This window comes from Octopus bimaculoides, chromosome 7 (assembly GCF_046866305.1).
Source record: "Octopus bimaculoides isolate indiv1 chromosome 7, ASM4686630v1, whole genome shotgun sequence".
Classification (NCBI taxonomy): Eukaryota; Metazoa; Mollusca; class Cephalopoda; order Octopoda; family Octopodidae; genus Octopus; species Octopus bimaculoides.
In genome coordinates, this window is record NC_142934.1 from 32,235,495 (window position 1) to 32,260,771 (window position 25,277).

Sequence of the window (25,277 nt, forward strand, 5' to 3'; positions counted from 1 at the left end):
ATATCATGTATACAAGTAAGGTATTTCATTTCCAGTCTTCAGTGAAAAACATGTCTGGAAAAATGTTGCTCGGAAACAAGTAAATGTTGGCAACAAGAAATGTATCTGGCGATAGAAAATCTGCCTCAACAAATTCTGTCTGATTTATGCAAGCATAAAAAAGTGGACATTAAATGATGATGCTGCTGCTGCTGATGATGATAACATTGATTATATGAAAAGAATAAACTTAGCAATCAACAAAGCAGTTATTAATGATAGGTACAGACAATGTGAGGGGCCTATAGTAGTCATGTATTATTGCAAAATTTAAGTGAATGTAACTTGCAAATTTGTAAGAGCAAAAGAATAGAAGTTTTTTCATTAAGAAAATGTATTTGATTGTTATTGCTGTTGTGCAAGTTCTGGTTGACTGATTGAACAATTGTATAGCTTATACTGTATGTAATCAAAACAACTAATTGAGTACAACTCAGTGTATTCATTACTCCAGATACACCTCATGTCCATCTGCTTGCAGGCTGTACTGCACAGCCCCTTTATTCATATTTTAACCTCTCATTCCTCAGTATAAAGCTAGCCCCCTCTCCATTATAGAACCACTCAGTTCGAAGGGAATCTTAGTCTTGTGAGCTACATTTTGACCTTACTAGTGTTGGTGCCATGAAAACAGCACTCAGTAAACACTATAAAGTAGCTGGTATTAGGAAGAACATCCAGCCATAGAAATCATGCCAAAGCAAACATTGAAGCATGATGCAATCCTTGGACCCATCAGATCCTCTCAGATCTGCCAACAATACCAGTATGGAAGATAGATGTTAAGAGATGATAATGGTGCAGTATGGCAGTAGTTCTAGCTTTGATCCCACAGCTCAGCACTTTGAGTAAGTGTCTTTTATCACACCTGATCAATGCAATCCATGTGCGTGAAGTTGGGTAGATATAAGCTGCAGAAACCTGTTGAATGGGCTAGGTTTGTCTTTGAGTGGTAAACTCAGTCATCAGGTTAAACACTTGATCTTGGATGCCTTTAGTGGGGTCCATTCTGTTACAAGTATTTAAATTAGATCTCTAATCTGATTTTAATTTGATATCTTGTGCTGCTTTTTATTAAGGTTTTTTTCCTTTCGATGCTGCCAAATTTGAAGGCCCTGCCAAAAGGTCATTTCTGCCTTTCTTCCAGTGACTCTACCATCAAAATATAAAAAAAAAACCTGTTCCTCTAATCCTACTGTTTGTTGATTAGTTTCATGTCAACCTTGATCAAAATGACCTATGGTTAAAGACATTCCAGCTGTGATCATCCTACCATTTATTCAGATATGATTGAATATATTAAACTAGATTATTATTTAATGACTGCTTTGTTAAAGACAGTGGGGTATGATTTAATGGAATTTTGACTGCTGTTTCTAGAATCATAGTTTGAGTGATTGTGTAGCAGCCTAACACTGACACTATCTTATATGTTGACTATCAGTAAGAAATCCTGTGGAATGCACATTCACACATATCATCATTTAATGTCTGTTTTCCATGCTGGCATGCAGTGGACAGTCTGACAAACCAGAGGACTGTTGAGCTTCTGTGTTTGCTTTGATGTAATTTCTATAGTAGGATGCCCTTCCTAATGCTAGCCATTTTACAGAGAGTTCTAAGTGTTTTTTATGCCACTGACCCCTTAAATGAGTGTGGGTGTAGTATTGAGGGAGGTGGCTTTGTGCCAGATGATGAAAGGTTAAAGTATGATAGAGGGACAGGAACAGGTGTCTTGCTGAAGAGAAAATACATGGCATTCTCAGCTGGGCAGAGGAAAAAGACAGTGAAGGTATACCTCTAATATGTATATCAATTATATAAATGTGTAAATCAATTATGTGTGTGTGACAAAATATTACTGTATCAATTGATTTTTTTATCTATAGGAAGTCTCATGGAGTATCTTTAGTATAGGATTGCTGTGATTATCTGTAGTAACTGCTGAGCAATAAAAGCATATCTTTGCTTTATCCCTACTGTGATATATGTAGCGTTGTTTTATCTGTAGGGACTGCTGAGGAGTACAAACTTTTGGAGCAGATGAATCAAGTGACGATCAATAAATATTCTGAGATGAAACATATTGCCATGAATATCAGTCGTGCCATGGTTGAACTGGACGACAAATGTGAGTATCTGCCACATCCATTATCATGCTTCTTGTACAATTTGTATTTCTTCTGTTCAAAATGTCTTGCTTTGAAACATTTTTTTGCTTATCTATCACTCAATTTATTTGAATTACTCTGGTTGATCCTTGTTGTTGTCACCTTTGTCAACCTTGTATTAGTGTTTGTTTTACTGTGATGGTGTAGATTGGATGCGTCTGTTTTGCTGTCTACCAACTCTTGTCTCAGTCTGTTGTTGTCTTACCTGTGAGGCCCAATGTTGATCATTATCACCCTAAACACCATCATCATCACCACTACCATCGTCATCATCATCATCATCATCATCATCATCACCACCACTACTACTGTGGTAGATAGTATTATCAGTAGATCAAATCTCTTATGGTATTTAGTTATATCTTATGTTCTGTTAGAAGTGAAATTACCACTCAACCTCCAGGACCAGTAAAATAGGTTCTTGTCAAGAGCTTGGGACAATAATAAAATGTATCCTGCCCCTCCCCTACAAATCAGTTTCCTCCTGCCTGTGTTAGAAAACATTATTATCAACTTTATGATGAAAGTAAACAAACAAAGTTTGTTCTTTTTTTTTTTTTAGAAGCGTTGAGATGTATTGTAAGAACAGAAATAAATTTATTTCTCAAACGTGTGATCAGGATAAATTATCCATTTATTGCAGAAAAATACGCTACTGGCCAGCCAGTAGCGTATTTTTCTGCAATAAATGGATAATTTATCCTGATCATGCTATTTATAGCATTATCACGCGTTTGAGAAATAAATTTATTTCTGTTATTATTATTATCAATGTTAAGGGTAGTTGATGGCAGAATTGGTAAAACAATATTTGTTGATAGTCACTTCATGTTCTGAGTTCAAATATTGCCATGGTTAAAACAACTTTTTATCTTTCTTGGGTAGATAAAATATGTCTCAGTCAATTACTGGGGTTCATTTAATTGACTTCACCTATTTCTCAAAATGCGTGGCTTTGTGCCTAGAGTAGAAGTCATCATCATCATCGTTTAACGTCCGCTTTCCATGCTAGCATGGGTTGGACGATTTGACTGAGGACTGGCGAACCAGAAGGCTGCACCAGGCTCCAATCTAATCTGGCAGAGTTTCTACAGCTGGATGCTCTTCTTAATGCCAACCACTACGAGAGTGTAGTAGGTGCTTTTACATGCCACCGGCACGAGGGCCAGTCAGGCAGTACTGGCAACAGCCATGCTCAAAATAGTGGTTTTTACGTGCCACCTGCACAGGAGCCAGTCCAGCGGCACTGGCAACGACTTCGCTCGAATGTTTTTTCACATGCCACCGGCACAAGTGCCAGTAAAGCGACGCTGGTAACGATCATGCTCAAATGATGCTATTTACGTGCCACTGGCACAGAAGCCAGACAGCTGCTCTGGCAATGATCATGCTCGGATGGTGCTCTTAGCACTCTGTGCCAGTCATTGAATTTGGTTCAATCACGATTTCGATTTCACTTGGCCCAACAGGTCTTTGCAAGCCGAGTTTAGTGTCTAATGAAGGAGAGGTTGGTATGGGTGCCAGTCGTCAAATTTAGATCGATTTCATTTGCCTCAACAGGTCTTTGCAAACAGAGTTTAGTGTCCAGTGAAGGAAAGGTATGCATAAGTGGGCTGGCTACACCCCTGGCAGAGGCCTTGGATTATGGTCTTACTTGGCTTGCCGGGTCTTCTCACGCACTGCATATTTCCAAAAGTCTCAGTCACAAGTCATTGCCTCGGTGAGGCCTAATGTTCGAATATCGTGCTTCACCACCTCATCTCAGGTCTTCTTGGGTCTACCTCTCCACAGGTTCCCTCAACTGCTAGGGTGTGGCACTTTTTCACACAGCTATCCTCATCCATTCTCGCCACATGACCATACCAGCACAATCGTCTCTCTTGCACACCACAACTGATGCTTCTTAGGTCCAACTTTTCTCTCAAGGTACTTACACTCTGTCGAGTATGCACACTGATATTACACATCCATCGGAGCATACTGGCTTCATTCCTTGCGAGCTTACGCATGTCCTCAGCAGTCACGGCCCGTGTTTCACTGCCATGTAGCATGGCTGTTTGTACACATGCATCATACAGTCTGCCTTTTACTCTGAGTGAGAGGCCCTTTGTCACCAGCAGAGGTAAGAGCTCTCTGAACTTTGCCCAGGCTATTCTTATTCTAGCAGCTACACTTTCAGCGCACCCTCCCCCGCTACTAACTTGGTCACCTAGATAACGGAAGCTATCAACTATTTCTAGTTTTTCTGCTTGGAATGTGGCAGAAGTTGTTTTCTGCACATTTTCAGTGTTTATTGCTCCTGAACATCTGCCACATACAAAAACTATCTTCCTACATCATAGTTATTTATTAGGTGTAGGCATGGTTCTATGATTAACCCCATATTGCATGAATAATGAAAGATTGATACAAAATAATTATTTTTACTGAAAGGCAATAAAAATCCATAGCTGAAAAGAGAATTATTGCAAATTTTTAAGAAAGTTTAATATTTGAGCATTTTGGGCTTTGTTAAATTAAAGCAACAATATGTAAAGAAGGTAAATAAAAACATGTAATTATTTGATATGTAATTATTATCATATCAAGGCTATCTAAAAACAACAGTAACAATAAAAAAGTGTTTATTTGATATATGAAAAAACAAAAGAACTGTAGCTCCTAAGAAACGTTTTAGTTCAGTGTGAATGTGCTTGAAATAGTTTGATTTCATAGTATGACAAAGGTTAATGTTGCATTTATCACAGCTAACCCTTATAATAGACTCACAACCTGGATTCTTGCATATGCCCTTCTTGCTACCTTCCATGAACTGGGGCCAGTGATCTATACTATCCATGCAGATTGACCCATTTGGTGTTGAAGCTGTGAGTCCTCTGGACTTTTTGGCCAGTATTTGCATTTTCATTTCATTTAGTGATGGGCATCTACTTTTGGGTGACTTGGAGTTACCTGATCTCATGAGTGACTCAGAAATATTCATTTTGAAATCTCTAAGCTTTATGTTTGATGTATTCTCCAGTTCATTACATTGGAATAAAAACCTTGATTGTATCACAACCATATTGAGAAAGTGGAAAATGAGTCTGTGGTACCACTTTTTTGATTGAATATGGATTCTGTAAAGGCTTTATAATCCATCCAGTAAGTCTATCCTGTCCATGAATTTATTGTATGCGTTAACAATTGAAGGGCATGGGATGGTTATGTGACACTTTTCTTTTCTGTCAAATCTGGAGATTTCAAGGGTTGGATTGACTGATTCATATAATGACAACAGAGTAACACCATGGTTATCAAACCATTTTACTTCATGTTAACTCCACGCAATTAAAATTGGTCATCCATACTTCAACAGAACTCCTGCAAATTTTCTTTACTCCTGCAACTGATAATAGCTTACAACCAGGTAAATGATAGGAATGCACAGTACCAACACAAGCTATATCCTGTTCATTAAGGTCTTTACAAGATTGTCTGTATACCTATTGTTGAAATACAGTTTGTGACATTTGTTTCTTGGTATATTTTGCAGCAAAATTATCACAATATTTCCAGGTTCCAATTGTACCAGTGTGGACTTCAACATTGTGGATAAGTCCATCTATTTCTGACAACACATACAACTTATAATCCCACTTTTTTGGTTTCTGGGGGTTATATTGCTTGATTCCAGATTTACCATTGAAAGGAAGCCTATGCTTGTCAATACATAATCTTTCACAAGCATTAATTTCTGCAAACTTCTTTTTCAATGAGTCAACAACCAGTCTAACTTTGTATAATCTATCTGTATAGTCTTGAGGACGAGTCAGATTGTCATTATAGTGTAAAATTTTAATTTTTTCAAGATGATTTACAGTCATGACACTGGCAATTTTTGCTTTATTACTTGTACTGGGTATCTTGACTAGGTTTATTGTATAAAAAATTCCAAAAGATTGTTCCAGCTCAGCTCTTGTCAAATTGAGTGGAGTATTAGAGTTACATTTAATAGCATATTTGTTTGATTCTTCAACTCCTCTGCTTTGCTCTCAATGTTTAGTGTATAACACACTCATCATTATCATTACTGTCAGATGACAATTCACTTTCCTCCAACACATCAAGTAGTGGAATGTCATGTAGCTTTTGTGAATGAGAAGAAATGGTTCTTTTGCCATAGAAACTGCTGCATTTCATCTGAAAGGTGATTAATATGCAAGGCTTTATAAAGTTGCTCAGAAAAGCCTGAAATTCTCAATGTGTACGCTCAATCACATTCAGCATGTAATTATGTTAGAATGCACAGCTATTGCTTTAAAGCAACAAAGCATAAAAACATTATACATGCTTTTCTCTTAAGATCCACAAACAATTATACTTAACTAGCAGAAATACCCGGCGTTGCCCGGGTTAAAGAGAATAATGAAATCTAAAAACGCCGTCTAGACTACGCAACCCTCAACTGTTAGTAGCTACGATACCATATTTCTACATTAATAACTCTCCAATCCATGCCAGCATGGAACATAGATATTAAGTGAAATGCTAGAAGAAAGTTTTCAACTCGTATGTATATAAAGTAAATACACGTAATTCAGAAACACGTTTTTGTGTATCTTATTTCATAACCAAACAAACAGGTACAGATTATAAATAATGAAAGGCCAATTTTGGTGATTCATTTGACAGAGGTAGTAGAGAGACAATGCGATGATAAATCTGAGGTTGGATCTTGAAAGTTTGGATGAATGCTGCCTCAGTTAAATCTCTTGTGGTTCCAAATGATGTCATCTGTAGTACAGCGTCGTATTGTCTAATTTTGTTTTGCAAATGTTAAGAATCTTGGTCAGTTGATGATAACAGTTTCTTCAATAGCTCTGGAGGTTGGGGATTGTGGAATTGTTGGGAATGTTTTTAACTTTGGTGTTATATGTATTGCTTGAATTTCTTTGACATATGAAATATATGTATTTTCACTGGGTTTGTAAAAGAGAGTTGTGTAGTTCTCGAGTTTTAGGGATTCACACAGACACACAGACAGACAGACACACATTCTCATCTTTATATATAGATATATATATATATACACACACACACACACGCACCCAAACACACGTATATATATGTATATCAATATAAATATATGAAAGTCAATGAAGTTTCGTAAAAGAAGGTGATCATGTACATAGTTTGTTGCTGTTGTGATTATAACACCTCGTTGTAAACAATGTTCCTTGTTTTCCCTTGTGGAGCATATGCAAATAGGTTTTTTTTTGCTGCCCACTCTTGAGCAGCCAACATAGAGTTGTCCGTGTGAGAAGCGGGGCTCTTCCAAGAGAAGACCAGCTACAGACAGTGCTCATCTGTTATGTTCGGGTTAAAATTTCATCAACATCAAAAATATATGAATTTTCATGGGAGTTATGGCCGTTATGCATAAAATATAATTTCCAAATTGCAGACAAAATTTACAATCGATAAATGTCTTAGAACAACCAGTCTCTCATCTGGGAAGGCCTTGAAATCAATGTTACCAACTGGGGACTATGTGTATCGCAGTGATAATAAAAAGACTCAAAGGAGGTCTGCAACGAAATAATTTTACTCAACACTTTGCAAGTGAATCAGTGGAGGCAAAGATGCGTCTCATTTACTTGACAATTTATGCACCACATTGCAGAAATCACAATGTAAGTATATCTGAAAGGGTAGTCTTACACTGTTGTACCGTTGAATTACAAATAATACTCATCTGTTATGTTCGGGTTAAAATTTCATCAACATCAAAAATATATGAATTTTCATGGGAGTTATGGCCGTTATGCATAGAATGTAATTTCCAAATTTCATAAAGATCCATTCAGTACTTTTGACGTAGTTTTGGATTAGAAAACAAATGACTAATGTGTGTGTTTGTGTCCATGTGTATGTGTGTGATGGGTGTATAGATATCTGTATGCATGTATATATATGTATATATGTGTACATATGACATGTACATCTATATATATATATATATATATATATATATATATATACATACACATATGTATACATATACATGTACATGTATGCATATAGATCTCTCTCTCTCTATATATATATATCTATACATATACGTGTACATATACATCTATATATATACATACATCTCTCTCTCTCTCTCTCTTTCTCTCTCTCTGAAAGTATCTGTCATTACAGTATCGAAATGTGATTGTTTCAATTAGAGGAATAACGTGTACATATACATCTATATGTATAAATATCTATATGTATACATATACATCTCTCTCTCTCTCTTTCTCCCTCTCTCTCTCCCTCTCTCTCTCTCTCTTTCTCTCTCTATCTCTCTTTCTCTCTCTCTCTGAAAGTATCTGTCATTACAGTATCGAAATGTGATTGTTTCAGTTAGTGGAATAGTTTCATTTTTAAAGTGAAAGTATTTGACATGAGTGTTTTTGTTTCACTTTTGACACGTAATACTTAAATAGTGGAGGAGATATTATGTTGCCGTGGGCTCGAACTCTGCAAGAAGTTAAAAAATTTTTTTGACTAAAACACAACTGGAACCCTAAGTAAGGCATCTGTAAAATTTGAATGAAATTAGTTGCGTAGTTCTCGAGTTTTAGGGATTCACACAGACAGGCAGACAGACAGACAGACACACATTCTCATTTTTATATATATAAATAACTTTTCATAGTCTTGTGAAATAACAACAATAAAAATTTGTTCATACCTTGTAACTTTATTGAAGTTTTAGGGTTTGATTTTTCAGTATTTCATTAATATGTCCACACACATTATTGTTTTGAAATATAGAACATAGGTTTTTGCCATAAAGTCTTATTTATACTTAAGACTCCCATTAAAAAAAGCAAAACGAATGTGTTTCTTTAAATTACCACCATGGATTTAAGTATTTTTGGTTTGTTGCTTTAAATATACAATTTAGGGTTAATAAGTTTGCTTTACCAATATGTGATTTTGGCTTTAAAGCCACTGCATAACTTCTTGCTGAAGTGTTTTTTATTATAATTTACTCCAGTCTTGAGTTGACCAATAGCTTTTCTACAGCTGGATGCCCTTCCTATTTCCAGAACTCCACCTGTTTTCAAGCAAGGTAATATATTCTCCATGGCCAGACATGTTTTCATGGAAGATTGGAAATGAAAGACCCTGTATGTCAGTGGTCATGCAATGTCAAGACAAGAATGGACATAGACATATGCATGCATGTGCGACGGGCTTCTTTCAGTTTCCATCTACCAAATCCACTCACAATTTTTTGATCGACCTCGGGCTATAGTGAAAGACACTTGGCCAAAGTAACATGCAGTGGGATTGAACATAAAACCACATAGATGGGAAGCAAAGTTCTTAACCACACATCTATGTCTGCATGTACACACACATACACACACACACACACACACACACACACACACACTGTGTGTGTGTGTTTGTGTATAGAATATGTATTCATCCATCCAATTTTCACTCAGCTGGAGCTATGATAGCTAACAACTACAAAAGGTGTCACATAATGAGATCAAACCTTGAACCATATGGTTGTGAAATGAACATTGTAACCACACAGACATTTGTGTAATTATACATAATCATAACTGTTGTTTCATAAGTGCCTGTAGTTTGTGTATCGATGTTGTATAAAATGTTATCATAGATACTGCAAATATGGCAGAGTATGTTGGACTAGACTAGGCAGCACTACTATGGTACGGTGTTTATTACAATGTCTTCATTTTCTCTACAGATCGCAGTCTACAACCATACCTGGATCAAATAGACCAAATAGAAGAGAGTGTTAGTAATCTGGAGCAAGCAGCCTACCGACTGGATGCCTATTCCAAGAGATTAGGTGAGCACTGTCTCCTTTTTTTGCCATCTCTCCCTCTCCCTCTCTCTCTCTCTCTCTCTCTCTCTCAGTTTCACAGATTTTTGTATATTTATTTGAAATATAAATTCATAAACAATAGTCTTTGGATCTTGAAACAAACTCTTGTAGAGCAACTAACTGTTTACTGCATTTTTGTAATATTCTTGGATTTATTTTCAATATTGTCTCACCTTCTCCATCACCATACATCTCTCACACTCTCATAACCTGTCCAACCAATCATCATCTCTCTCTCTCTCACATCCTTCCCATCTCCAGCATCATCATTACTGTTCTGCTACTCTTCACTCCCATGCATCATTGGTCACCTGAACCCCCACCTCATATCTATCACTTACTATATCCACCCTGCAGCTTTATCTGATCTCCACAGTTGACATCTACTTCCTCTACATATCATCTACCCACACTCATTCTTCTTCATTGTATTCTACCCCTCACCCATTTCCCATCTCTCACTCTTCCTTGTACTCTTGCAACTTCAGCTCACCCACACTCATGGTTCTTCTATCCCTGCCATTCACTTCTGCTCACCTCATATATTGAGGATCCAAACAGACACCACATCACTATTTTATCCTTTTCCTGCTCCACCGTGATCACCTACCCTCTCTTCTAAAACATAAGTAGCCATGTAGCTCCTCTACAGCAAGAAACCTGTTATATTCTCACCCCTTCTCTCACACTTTAATCCATCATCTCCTAACATAAAAACCACCTCTCTTGGGGGTTTGTAATTTTTCAAAGCTGCATGGTAAACTCACTAGTGCTAGTGGTATGAAAAAGCACCTGAGCCATGCTGTAAAGTGGTTGGCATTAGGGAAAGTATCTGGCCGTAGAAACCATGCCAATGTAGACAGTGGAGTTGTTGGTCTCATTAGATCCTGTGAAGCTGTTCAATCCATGCCAGTATTGAACATAGACATTTCAGTGAGGATGAGAAGTGATCTGTTTTTGTACTGTAAGTTTATTCTCTGACTTTTGAAAAATACAAAAGCCTGTCCATTTATCAAACTGTATGTTTCTAAATGAAAAACTACTGCAGACATAATGAACTTTCGTGTTAGAGTCTGGGAGATATCAAGAGAATTTGAATTGATCAGGCAGGAAATTACATTTCCAAATAGACATGGTGCTTCAAATCTACAATATTTTATAGGTCAGCTAATTTATTGGCATTGTAGGTGCAACTGTGATTGTTTAGTTAAGAAGATTGCTCCCCATTCATATGGTGTCAAGACAAGAGTGTGTACATTCTTATCTTGATATCATAGAGTGTAAGTAAGCATCAACATCATACAAGCAATGTTTTTCATTTTTAGTGTTCTGTGATAATAGGGAAATACTACCTTGGGGAAATATTACTTTGTGTAGAAACAAGTGAGGGTTGTTGACAGAAAGGGATTCTAGTTATGGAAAATGTGCCTCAACAAACTTCATCTGACCCATGCAAGCATGGACAAGTAGACACTAAACAGTGATGAGAATTTGCAGTTTTTAGACCATCCAGGCTTTCACCATCACAAATCACACTCTTCATTGATGATTTTTTTTTTATGCAAATAATATCAACAAATAGTTTCATCTCATTTTGTCATTTTGACTGATATTTTGTGTGATTGTGTGTCTGTAACTGTGTATTTAAATCACTGCCATGGTTTCATATCCCTAAATATTTCTCCACATTCCTCACATGACCAATGCTCTTATTCCACAAGTCATTTACTGTTGGTTGTGCTGATGTAGTGTTTGTAAAGAAACACTGTTCACAAAATCTGCAAGAACCCACCCTGCATCCTGAATCAGTATTATTCACCTCAAGAATTTGTAAGCAGCAAACATAAGAATTGTTAAAGGCAAATGAAAGAATTGTTAGCAGCAAACTGATAAGTTGTGTTTTCAATTTTATATTTTTATTAATCATTCAATTTATTTTCTTGCTTCCCACTAAATTATAATGAGCAAAGCAAACACAAAGTTGTACCAGCAAAAATTCCGAAAGGAATGGCTTAAGATGCCAGCATTTACTAAGTGGTTGTGTGAAGTACCTAGTGACCAATCTAAAGCACATTATAGATATTGTAGATGTAATATGTTGGCAAAATATTCTCTTTTAGTAAGCCACTGTGAAGCAAAGAAACATAAGGCATCAACTCCACAGCAAATGATTCCTCTTACCAATTTTATTAAAACCAAATATGATAAGATGCTTGAAGCAAATTTAGCAATGTTTATTTGTTGCCACTCCTCATTTAATAGCTGTGATCAGTTAATAGAGTTATGTAAGAATTATATGTCTGATAGTGATATGTCCAAAGTGAAGTTGCATCGTACAAAATGTGCAAATGTTGTGAGAAATGTTGTAGCTCCATATTTTGATGACGATTTGATTTCTGATATAGGAGATAGGAAATTTAGCCTGTTATTAAAGATGAATCCAAATGATAGATCGATAAACAAGTTGTTAGGAATTGTTATCATATATTATAGTGACACTCACAAAAAAGTGGTACATACATATCTCAGTATGGTATCTTTAGAAACGTGATGCAGATGGCATTGTAGATGCCTTAAAAATTGAATTAGTGACAAAGAAATTAGATGTAAAAAATTTACTGGCTATAGGAACTGACAATGCTAGAGTAATGATAGGAGTCAACAATGGTGTTTTCCAGAAATTAAAAGAAGTTCCATCATTACTTCTATTTAGATGTGTATGTCATTCTTTACAGTTGGCAGTATCCCACACTTGTGCTGAATGCCTGCCCATAAATTTAGAATTTTTAGTATCCGAAACCTATAAATGGTCCTCTCATTCTTCAACAAGACAAAGTGCCTACAAACAACTTTACCTTGCTATCAATGATAAAGAGCCTTCGAAGATTGTGAATTCTTGTACAACTAGGTGGCTGTCAATAGAACCAGCTGTAAATAGAATTTTAAGCCAATGGTTTGAATTGCAAACTTACTTCCAAGCTACAACTACAAAAGAAAAATGCTTTACAGCACAAACGTTACATGAAATGTTTTGTGATTCTAGGAATGAACTTTACCTTTTATTTTTGCATCCAATTTTAAAACATGTTCAGGAAGTGAATAAACTGTTTGAATCAAACACTGTCGACAAAACAAAATTACTTGAAGATCTTTCAAATTTGATCAAATCCGTTGCCAACATGTAGAACTGATCCTTTTGATCCAGATGCTTCTATTGAAAAATTTCTGCATCCTAAACTAAATTTAGGCTACAGATTCGAGAGAAAGATAGCAGATATAATTATCAAGAAGACTGTAACAGCCACTGAAGAAAATAATATTTGCAAAAGAACATAACAATTTTTACTGTGCCTTTATAAAGAGCTCAAGCACTGTTTGCCAGAAAATATTAATATACTGAGGAATATCTAATGTTTTCCAGTAGAGAATATTTTGCAGCATTTCAAAGAACCAATTTTACCTGTCTTAGAAGCAATGCATTTAGATGAAGAAAAAGTTGCTTCAATTGAAATTCAGTTTAATAGCATTCATTTAGTTAAATGGACAAATACGTCTAATACTGAGGCATTCTGGCTGGAACTCTTGGAATATAAAAATTGGAGGAAATCCTTTTAGAGATGTAAATTTTGCCATTAATCTATTGACATTGCCAAACCCAAATGCAGAAGTTGAATGGTTGTTCAGTAGTATGGGTGTAATCAAATCAAAATTGGAAAACAAAATGCATCTTCCTATGCTTAGATCAATACTGTCTATAAAATGTGGCCTGAAAAGGTATGGCAAATGTTGCAAAAACTTTGATATTCCACAACACATATTAACAAGATTGGGACCTTGAATGTATACAGAAGTCAAGACCTAGGCGCTGCAGCTGAATCTGATCAAATCAGTGAAATTCAAGAAATTATTTCTCAATGCTGAATATAGTTAAAGAAAGTAAATAAAAATTTAGCTTTTTGATATAATTAATCTTTAATATTTTTTTTTCTTATTTAGCATTTTTTAGCGTTTTTTTTTGTATTTTTTCTACTAAAATTTAGCATAAAATTCTGATTTTAAGTTGGCAAGTGGATTGCTGTGCTTGAGAAGACATGTCATGCTTAGTGAAATCATAGTCATGGTTAGTGCTAGTGATATGTAAAAGGCACCTGTGCCAATGACACATAAAAAGCACCCATGCTGGTGGCACATTAAAGGTACCTGGTACACTCTGTGGAGTGGTTGGCATTAAGAAGGGCATCCAGCCATAGAAACCAAACCAAAACAGACTGGATCCTGGTTCAGCTCTCTGGCTTATTAGTTCTAGTCAGATCATCTAACCCATGCCAGCATGGAAAACAGACACTAAATGATGATGATGATCTACCTATACACAGCAGAACTACTCTCAAACTCTCCTGCTCTACTCTGCCAGTCTCAACGTAACACTTTGACATCAGCAAAGCCTTGTAAGGGTGCCATCTATCTTTCATAACTTAGGTCAGATACTATTGTCAGACCATTCCATTGCAGCTTAGGGTGAGTTCTGTTTGACTCTGTTGACTCTGATATACTCCATCTTTGTTTACGTCTCCCACACTATTCTTTGTGTACATTAGGACATTTGGGATTTATTTTAACCAACTCACACACTGCTATGTGGCTGATAATGCCTGTCACTCCTCGATTGTCCATACACACTGTGATCCACATGCAACATAGACACCTCATTCCAGACATGCTTTATCTCTTTGAAGAGAGTCCTTATAAACATTGAATAATGGAAATGTCTCAATCCTCATATCTATTGATGAAGCTATGACAATCTAGTCTGTTTCATTTGCATCCCAAGCAAAGATAGCCTCAAACAGGAGCAGCACAAATATCAGTAACATCAATGCCAACACAGGGACACACACTAAAATTTATGTTGGATCTTGTGAATCCAAATTTAAAATTCACCTGAACAACCACAGATCTTCTTTCAGGGTCCCAGTGAGATGCAACACATCGCCACTCGCAGCATATGTTTGGCACCTAAAGGGCAATCATACACCCTTTAGCATCAGGCAGAAATTACTAGAAACTTGTAGACCCTATTGCAATGGAACAAGACTATGTAAATTGTGTATGGCAGAAAAATATATAATCCTTATGAACTCACTTGAGCCAGGAGGCTACCTGATCTCCAGAATAGAAGCCATGGGGAGTTGTCTTCATTTTTGGAAATTTTTACTTCAAAATTGGAAAACCTAGCTATTAAGCGAAGGAAGACAACTTGCCCGGCCATAATTTTTTCAGAGGAATATTTCTTCAACTATCACTGGCGTTTTTATGTTTTAAGAAACATTCTTTGCAAAGAACAGCTATCGTTTAGAGAAACTGAAGATATGTCCAGTTCACGCTAGATATGGAACCAATGATTTTTTTCTAAAACTGTTACTTTACACATACAGAAATATATATATATATATATATATATATATATATATATATATATATATATATATATGTATATGTGTGTGTCTGTGTTTGTTCCCCCCACCATTGCTTGACAACCAATATTGATATTTTATGTCCCTGTAACTTAGCGGTTTGGGAAAAAGAGACCGATAGAATAAGTACTAGGCTTACAAAGAATAAGTTCTGGGGTTAATTTCTTTGATTAAAAAACCCTTTAAAGTGGTGCTCCAGCATGGCTGCAGTTAAATGACTGAAATAAGTAAAAGAATATATATATATTTTAAAAGATTGATACGGAAGGCAGAATGTAACAAGAAGCATTTATTAGCACAACAATTGTTTTGGCTTCATACTACATTGCTCCCTAGTGGGCGTGAAATGATGCAACTACACCAGATGCAATGGACAGTGCAAAAGAGCCACCATGGTCAGATTCAGGTCTTAGACCTTGTGGCTGCCTATGTTTACACACATGCATGGACAGACAGACACATACACATTCATATGTATATGTGTGCACACATGTGTCCACTCATACACACATGCATACACACGTATACACATACATACTGACAGACATTGGTGATTCTGTCAATAGGCACAGACATCCATTCACTCATATACACAGACATGCACACTCGCATACACACACAGACATGGGTAGGTACATTTGTGCACACACATACATATATACACACATGTAAACACCCTCACACACACACGATAGACTAGTAAGAAAATGGAATTCATGAGACTATTTATTCACTATAATCATTTCAACGCATCATGCATTGGTGCCTCACAGGTGAGATGCTGTACAAGCAGTTGTGATTCATCATAGGTACTGTTGTGTCTTGTTGGGTGACTTGTCAGAAGTACGTTGTTAATCTCATTTTTTAATCTCCAGTTCAATTAAAAATTGAAGTACCTTTTGACAAGTTACCTGGCTGGACACATCTGTACCTATGATGCACCACAACTGCTTGTATAACATCTGACCTGCGAGGCACCAGTGCACAATGGGTCAAAACAGTCATAATGAATAATAAAGAGTCTCTTGAATTCCATCTTTCTTTCTCACATATTTTATAAACTTTACAAACACAAAAGAATTCCTGAAGTAAATCCAGTGGCATATACCTCCATACTGCATCAGGTAACCAAATACAGTGAATGGGCCTTATACCTAAATTTAAAATTGTTACTTATAGAGAGAGAGATAGAGAGATAGATCAAGTAGAGACAGCATAGAGTAGAGGATACTCTTGCTGTTGGGAGAATGTCTCTAGTGATAGTGATAGTAAAATGCAACTTATCCATGCTGCAAAGTGGTTGATGAAAAGAAGGGTGACTAGCTGTAAAAACATGTTGACAATCAAATCACATACACATAGTAACAAAATAGACTGGTTTTCTTCTGTTGTTGTGAACAGACAACAAAGGACTACAACCAGTGGTGAAATGCTGTGAGACACCCAACTTATGCTAATGCTGTAAAAATAGAAATCAAATGATGACATTGGTAATATATGGAATCTTCTATAGAATTACTCTAAATTTTCATTATCAATTTCTGTATTTTCAGAATCCAAGTTCAAAATGCTCCAGAAACGATGAAATGGTGATCTGTCATGGTTGTAGGCACTAACAGTCTTTCTGCTTCTTTTTAATTCTCATCTTTTCATTTAACCAAAACAACTCTGTGATGTCTCCATTTGAATTTACTAACCTATTGAGGGTTGGTTTACAGCCCTAATTTGATATACTTTTGTTATGGCTTCCTTTGTTTTATCAGTCAAACAGTTTTACTGTAAATTTAATTCTACAATCTTTTCATGTCATGATAATGACTGATAATATAGGTGTGTGTGTGTGTGTGTGTGTGTGTGTGTGTGTAAACAGGTTGACTTAGCTCTTCATGTTATTTAAAACTGGTCATGTTTTTTTCACATTCACAAAACTTTAATAAACACGAGGAACTAAGTCAACCTATTACTCAATAAATACAATTCCAACTATATGTATTGAGTACTTCCATTTGTTTGTTCACTCATTTGTATATATGTGTTTGTATGTATGTGTGTTTGTGTGTGTGTATGTATGTATGTATATATATATATATATATATATATATTGTTCATAAACTGTCAACCACATGTCTATATTTCTGGATTGATATATGAGTCCTAAATATTAACCAGACTAGTTACTTCATGAGTTGTAGTGCACCTGAGCACTATATACAATAAGCTGCTTATTATTATTCATCTTATTGTTATCCACACAATATTTTAACTAATTTATTTTCTAGGAGTCCTCAGGTGGCATGTTTGGAGATAGAAGCCTAGTGGTTACAAGATTAAAACTCTGTGAGTTACAATAAAGATTCATGAATTCACACACATATACATACACATATACATACACACTGCAGTAACAAACCGCACACATACACACACTGCAGTAACAAATCATACACATACACATATACTGTAGTAACAAAAATTCTCTTTTTAAAGACCACTGATCATATAGTTATTAAGTTTTCTGGCTTCTACCAATCTTACTTGCAGCACATGTACACACATAAATATAAGCCATACTAAATTTAAGACTGGCAAAACCTGTGAACTTGTAGGTAGTTTTAATTGTTTCATAACCATACCTCTGTTGAAACACATGACTTTGTTTCAATTAGTTCTGAAAATAATAAAGAATTTAGTAACTAACTTTTCCTTATTAAGCTGGTATTTGAAATAAAAATGAACATGGAATTTTGATGGAAAGTTTAAATTTAGATCACTTTAAAACAGAGCGTTTCTATCAGGGAATCAAGGGCAGTCCTAGCTGGGTTGGTTTCAGAAGGGTTAAAAACTGTTTAACACTCTTGGTGAATGTGTGTGTGTATGTGTGTGTGTATATATATATATATATATATATATATATATATATACACATACACACATGTTAGAATGATGCCACCTGAAGATGGTGGAAAGTAAACTGATTGAAATATATTTTAAATTACTACATAAAAGATTATGCTAATAATCTGAGCAGTCTTCATGGTAAGCTGATTTTTATTGCTTGATTTTTTTTAAAGGTAATATTTATTATCTTACTTTTTTTTACACACTACACAATTAAATCTTAAATATGTTTAAAATAAAAGAAAAAGGTTTTTGTATAAACCTACAATATGAATTGTTTTTGGTCTTATAAATTTATGAAATGAATTCTTATTAACAAAACTTATTTAATTAGATGTAAAATCCCCATCCTTGCCTAGAGTGTTATCTACATTTTGGTCATATGCCTTTAGACATTTTGGGGTGACTCTAACTTATCAGATTGTGTGGGCAGCAACTATATATCTATTAATCTGGATGGTATATAGAATTAGTCTGTTAATAAATGGTGTGTGTGTGTGTGTGTGTGTGTGTGTATATATATATATATATATATATATATATATATATTAGGTAAGCATTCCTGTTCATTTTTTGGGTTACACACACACACACACACACACACCATATTCTGTTAAGGAATGATATATACACCTAGTCTTCTAATGGATAGTATTCAAGCGAGAGGCAAGTCTTCTCTGCTAAAGTGAATGAAGTCATCTAGCTAGAACTCAATGTGATTCTGGATTAATTCCCATTGAGAGAAGACCATGTATACACTGTCTATAGAGTCTGAAAGTTTGATGAGACATTAATTATAACTCTGAAATAAAGACAATTCTTTATAAACATGGGAACCTACATTGAAGTAAAAGGGTTTTCAGTTTTTTAATTTAAAATCAAACTTCTTGTTTTACTGAACCCCTTCCCCTGTAATCTCTGTTTTTGTACAAAAATGAACACATTAAGGCTGTGTGTTTCAGTTGTATTATTGATGTTATTGAAAGAATTATGAAATACTCTGAATTATGTTTTATAATATTCCTCAAGGCTTGTGTTTAATTTTTGTCCCATTTACTTAATATTTATGCATTATGTTTTGCATTAGTTTTGTATTCTGTTTGAGCCCGTAAAACCTGTTACCCATTACTTTTGGAAACTCTTGAGAACTGATTCAGTTGACAGTGGTTTTATTTGCATTCCAAATTTAATCAGAAACTATGGCAATTATAACTAACATAAATATTAGCTTTGATTTCTAATTAGTTCTGTTAAGAATATATAATCAGTAAGAAAATTTAAGTTAATGGAAGCAGACTAGCATCAGTTACTGGTCTCTAACTCATTATACAGGCCATCACCTTCCCTTGATCTCCCAGTTATCTTTAATATTAACCCTTTGAATGGTCTGAGCATATAGTATATATACTTGCTAGGCCGCTAACTATTTAACCAATAAAAGATTGTTTTACATTGCAGTTTAGGCTTCTTTCTATTCACAGCTGAACTTCCGGGAAGCTTTGAGAATTTTTTAGACTTAAATTGCAGATTTTTGAGTATTTTTTTTTGCTTTAAACACGAGTGGTAAGAAAGTGACCACCGGGCAGCCATTATGAATGATAATGTCAGATTCTGATGATGAGAATGGAGAGTCTGATTATGAAAATAATAGTGATTTTGAAATCGAAGAGTGTGAAGATGATGTCAACAGTAGAAATAATAACGAGTGCAAACGAAGGTGGAAATGAAAATGATAGCGACTCTGCTGATAATTATGGCCCAGGTGGTGATGTTTTACAATCTGTTAGGGAGTATGGTCAGGGTTTCTCAGCCACTGTCTGATCAGTGTCAGTGGACAAGTGACACTAGAGGGTACACAGAAAAACAATTCAATTCTAAAGAAACTCCTGGCCCCCAAAATATTCCAGATTCAATCAATAAGGAGAGGAGCCCTGTTGACTTTTCCACTTTATTCTGGGATGATGATTTGTGGCAGCTCTGTTAAAGAAACTGATAGGCAGGCAGAACATGTCAGAGAACCAAAGCCCTCAAATTATTATGCAAAATCCTTTAGTTCTCAGGCTTTGACAATATCAGAGATAAAAGCATTTTTTTGACTGTTGAGTTGTGATGGAAATGCTTATTCACAAGGACCACTATGAACAATATTGATGAGATAAGGAAAATTTCTTGACTCTTACACCTGGATTTGCATGAGTTTTTACAATAGATAGATTTTAAGCAATATGGTCTATGCTACATAGTGTAAATGAAGTAGACCCAGAACTAAACAAAACTGACAAGATTTTCAAATCCAGGTCCATGTTCAAATCATTTGTTAGAAAAGTTCAAGCTGCATTATTCACCGAGAAGCAATTTGTCACTTGATGAGGGAATGATTCCGACAAAAAACTCCCTGTCTATAAAACAGTATATCAAAGATAAACTGATAAAGTGGGGTATCAAAACCTTCCTTGTTTGTAATAGTGAGAATGGCTATATTTCAAATGCAGAAGTGTATACAGGTCATAGGGAGGATGCTGAAACAATTGAAAAGCTTGGTGTGATTGGAAACTTTGTTGTTTTTATGTTGGAACCATTTTATGACCAATATTACTGTGTTTACAGACAGATTCTACACTAGTGTATATTTGTGTGAGTTTTTGATGGAATACAGAGGAATCTGCTTAGTAGGCATTGCACTTACAAATCGAAGAGTCTTTCCAAAAACCTCATGAAATCACAAAACCAAATCTGCAAGGGGCAATTTTAACTCTTATTCAATAGAATTGTGGTAGCAATTATTTGGTGTGACAAAAAGCCCATTTATTTTTTAATTTTTGCATTTATAACCCACACCCCAGTACAAGTACAGAGACACGATAGTAAAGAGCACAGAAAACTTCCTGTGGTTTGCCCAAAAGCTGTCCAAAGTTGCAATGCATACATGGGTGGCACTGATAAAAATGACCAACTTATGAAACTGCATCAGAGTAGACATGATTACAAGTGACCACATCGTCTTATGAAGTTTTTTATATGGGCCACGTATAATGTGTATGTTATCATGGGACATTATAAGCTACATAATCCCCAGGAGCAAAGAGTGTTTACATTCCATGCATTTGTTGAAAAGCTCTACCATGGACTTGTAGGCAATTATCACAGACTATTACCGATGAAAATACATCCGAACACAGACAAACACCTACAAGATTATGGACTGTACAAGGTGGAAAGAGCACCCCATGCAACTTCAAACAATAGGTATGTAGTGTGCCTAGAAAAGCACAACAGGGCCAAACAACAAAATCCAAGTGCTACATATAAGGACCTCAAAAAGTCAAAAACAGTTTACTGGTGTAATTATTGTAAAGATTTCTTGTGCATTGGGGTACCACAGCAAAATTGAGAGTTTTGGAGATAGAAGTGAGAAAATAAAATAAACAACATGAAATGGGTATTTTTGTTTATTTATCATAAAAAACTAGTACATGAATAAAAATAAATCATAATCAAACTTTTTGCAAATTTTCACAGGGAGCTCAGGGTGGAGGTCATGTCAGGATGGGCTCATAGGGTTCAAACTAGCACCGATTACTCATTTCTAATTCCACATACAGGCTGTCAACTTCCCTTGGATTTGAAGAGAGATTTATCTTTTGGTGCAACCACTGTTCTTGAGTAACTTTTAGGGAACTCTGTAGTTCTTAAATATCAAATGATAGTGACTTTTAGAAGTTTATAATTCTTCTTAAAGTATAGATATTAATAAGACATAATAGCTTCTAGTGTTCTCTGATTTATAATCTTTGAGACACTTGACCAGTGAGCATAGTGTATTAATTTCCAGTTTTTTTCCCTTAACACGCATGTCAAAGTAGATTTGTCTTTAACCACTGTTGGAACAGAGACTGATGCACACCACCTATTCATCAGTGCATTTTCATATCTTTTCTAAGAGAGACTATTAAAAACAGACCAATTTAAGTCCTCTGTGTTGATGCAGCCAGTGAATCTTTATTAAGGATAACTAAATATTTCCTGAATTCATTTTTCTTTGTTTATCCTCTAAATGAAAGTATTCAAACTGTTTTATGTAAACCCTTATGGTAATAATGCATTGCTATTTTAGATATATGTAGAATGTTCTTGAAGATATTGTTTAGATTTTGGCTTAGAAAGAAGACCAAACAAGATGACACAGATACTGTCAAATCCCTAAGCTTCTTTTGCAGTTGTATCATAAATCTAAATTTATCATGCCACTGTTTGAACATACAAAGGGTCATTACTACTTAATTGGTGTCTCAAATTTAGCTGAAATTTACTTTGAAACTTTTACAGATGTACTAGTTTCTAGTGTACCATCTGCAAATGGTTTTAATGAAGCTAGGTATGTCTCCGCCAACTTACTGATCCACATATCTATATGGATTTCATATATATATATATATATATATATATATATATAAAAAATAGGGTAAAAAATCATATATTAATTAATATCGATTAATTACCAGGAAGTTAGCACATTTAAAGAATCAAAGAGATTCAGAAACAGTATCTGTAATCTCAGGGGATTAAAGTACATTTTTATATATAACGTTGACCACTAACGTGGACATTCAATGTGCTAGAAATAGATCACATCTTGTGTCTATTAAGACCTAAATTGTTCTCAACATGACATATAGTGGAATACCAAAACGTAAGCGGGTAAGACATTTAAAATCACTGAAAAAAATCATTATTAAACAGGGACCGGTTTCAAAATTAACAATCTTACCGACTGTCTATTTCTCTTCAGCCTGATTTGTAATGTAACCATAATCCTCAGAACCCTATACAAAGTTGCCCACCGCCATAGGTGCGCGTGTATATGGTTCTGCTAATTACAGCTTAATGGTAAAATTCAAAAGTCTTTGTTAAGGCGCGCTAATTCCAGGAATATGTCTGCAGAAAATATTTATTGCGTCGCATATATCCAGTATGAGAACTCGGTAATGGTTAATATATTAAAAAATAGGGTAAAAAATCATATTAATTAATATCAATTAATTACCAGGAAGCTAGCACATTTAAAGAATCAAAGAGATTCAGAAACAGTATCTGCAATCTCTAGCACATTGAATGTCCACGTTAGTGGTCAACGTTATATATATATATATATCATCATCGTCATCATCATCGTTTAACGTCCACTTTCCATGCTAGCATGGGCTGGACGATTTGACTGAGGACTGGCAAGCCAGAAAGCTGCACCAGGCTCCAATATGATCTGGCAGAGTTTCTACAGCTGGATGCCCTTCCTAACGCCAACCACTCCGAGAGTGTAGTGGGTGCTTTTACGTGCCACCAGCACGAGGGCCAGTCACATAGTACTGGCAACGACCTCACTCGAATGATTTTCTAACATGCTACCAGCACAAGTGCTAGAAGGCAAAGCTGGTAACGATTACGCTCTAATGGTGCTATTTTGGGGCCACTAGCACGGAAGCCAGACAGCTGCTCTAGCAATGAACATGCTCGACAGTGCTGTTAGTACTCCACTGGTGCGGTGACCAGTCATCGAGTATGGTTCAATTTCGATTTCACTTGCCCCAACAGGTCTTCGCAAGCAGAGTTTAGTGTCCAATGAAGGAGAGGTTGGCATGGGTGCCAGTTATTGGATTTAGTTCGATTTCGATTTCAGATTTCAAATTTCAAATTTCAAATTCCAAATTCACTTGCCTCAACCGGTCTTCACAAGCAGGGTTTTTAGTGTCCAGTGAAGTAAAGATACGGATTAGTGAGCTGGCTACACTTCTGGCAGAGATCACAGATTATGCTCTCACTTGCCTTGCCCGGTCTTCTCACATACTGCATATTTCCAAAGGTCCTGGTCACCGGTCATTGCCTCGGTGAGGCCTAAAGTTCGAAGGTCGTGCTTCACCACCTCATTTCAGGTCTTCCTGGGTCTACCTCTTCCACAGGTTCCCTCAACTGATAGGGTGTGGCACTTTTTCACACAGCTATCCTCATCCATTCTTGCCACATGCCCATACCAGCGCAATCGTCTCTCTTGCACACCACAACTGATGCTTCTTAGGTCTAACTTTTCTCTCAAGGCACTTACACTCTGTCGAGTATGCACACTTACATTACACATCCATCGGAGCATACTGGTTTCATTTCTTGCAAGCTTACGCATCTCCTCAGCAGTCATGGCCCATGTTTCACTGCCATGTAGCATGGCTGTTCGTACATATGCGTCATACAGTCTGTCTTTTACTCTGAGCAAGAGGCCCTTTGTCACCAGCAGCGGTAAGAGCTCTCTGAACTTTGCCCAGGCTATTCTTATTCTAGCAGCTACACTTTCAGCACACCCTCCACCGCTACTGACTTGGTCATCTAGGTAACAGAAGCTATCAACTACTTCTAGTTTTTCTTCCTGGAATGTGGCAGAAGTTGTTCTCTGCACATTTTCAGTGTTTATTGTTCCGGAGCATCTTCCACATACAAAAACTATCTTGCTAGTTAGCTGTCCTTTGATATTGCTGCACCTGTTATGTGTCCATAGCTTACACTCGGTACATCTTATGGAGTTTCTGCCTACGCCTTTTCTACAGATTGAGCAGGGCCATCTACCTGAAGGAGTTTGTGTTTTGTCTACCTTCCTACTTATTAGGACTTTGGTTTCAGCTAGGTTGACTCTAAGGCCCTTCGATTCTAGTCCTTGCTTCCACACCTTAAACTTCTCCTCTAGTTCTGATAGTGACTCAGCAATTAGGGCAAGGTCATCAGCAGGGGCATCCCGTCTTGAATTCCTGT

The 25,277-nt window shown here is 36.0% G+C and overlaps 1 protein-coding gene across 4 annotated transcripts in view; it reads left to right on the forward strand.

Annotated features, from left to right (window-relative positions):
* LOC106881269 (biogenesis of lysosome-related organelles complex 1 subunit 2) overlaps positions 1-18,759 on the forward strand; it is a 41,919-nt gene extending 23,160 nt beyond the window's left edge. For all 4 annotated transcript variants that reach the window (XM_014931594.3, XM_089355113.1, XM_089355115.1 and 1 more), the window contains 3 exons: positions 2,051-2,170; positions 9,973-10,077; positions 17,141-18,759. In XM_014931594.3, the coding sequence (XP_014787080.2) occupies positions 2,051-2,170; positions 9,973-10,077; positions 17,141-17,172 (257 nt within the window). In that variant the 3' untranslated portion in view covers positions 17,173-18,759. The remainder of the gene's footprint in view (positions 1-2,050; positions 2,171-9,972; positions 10,078-17,140) is intronic.
* The last annotated feature ends 6,518 nt before the right edge of the window (positions 18,760-25,277 follow it).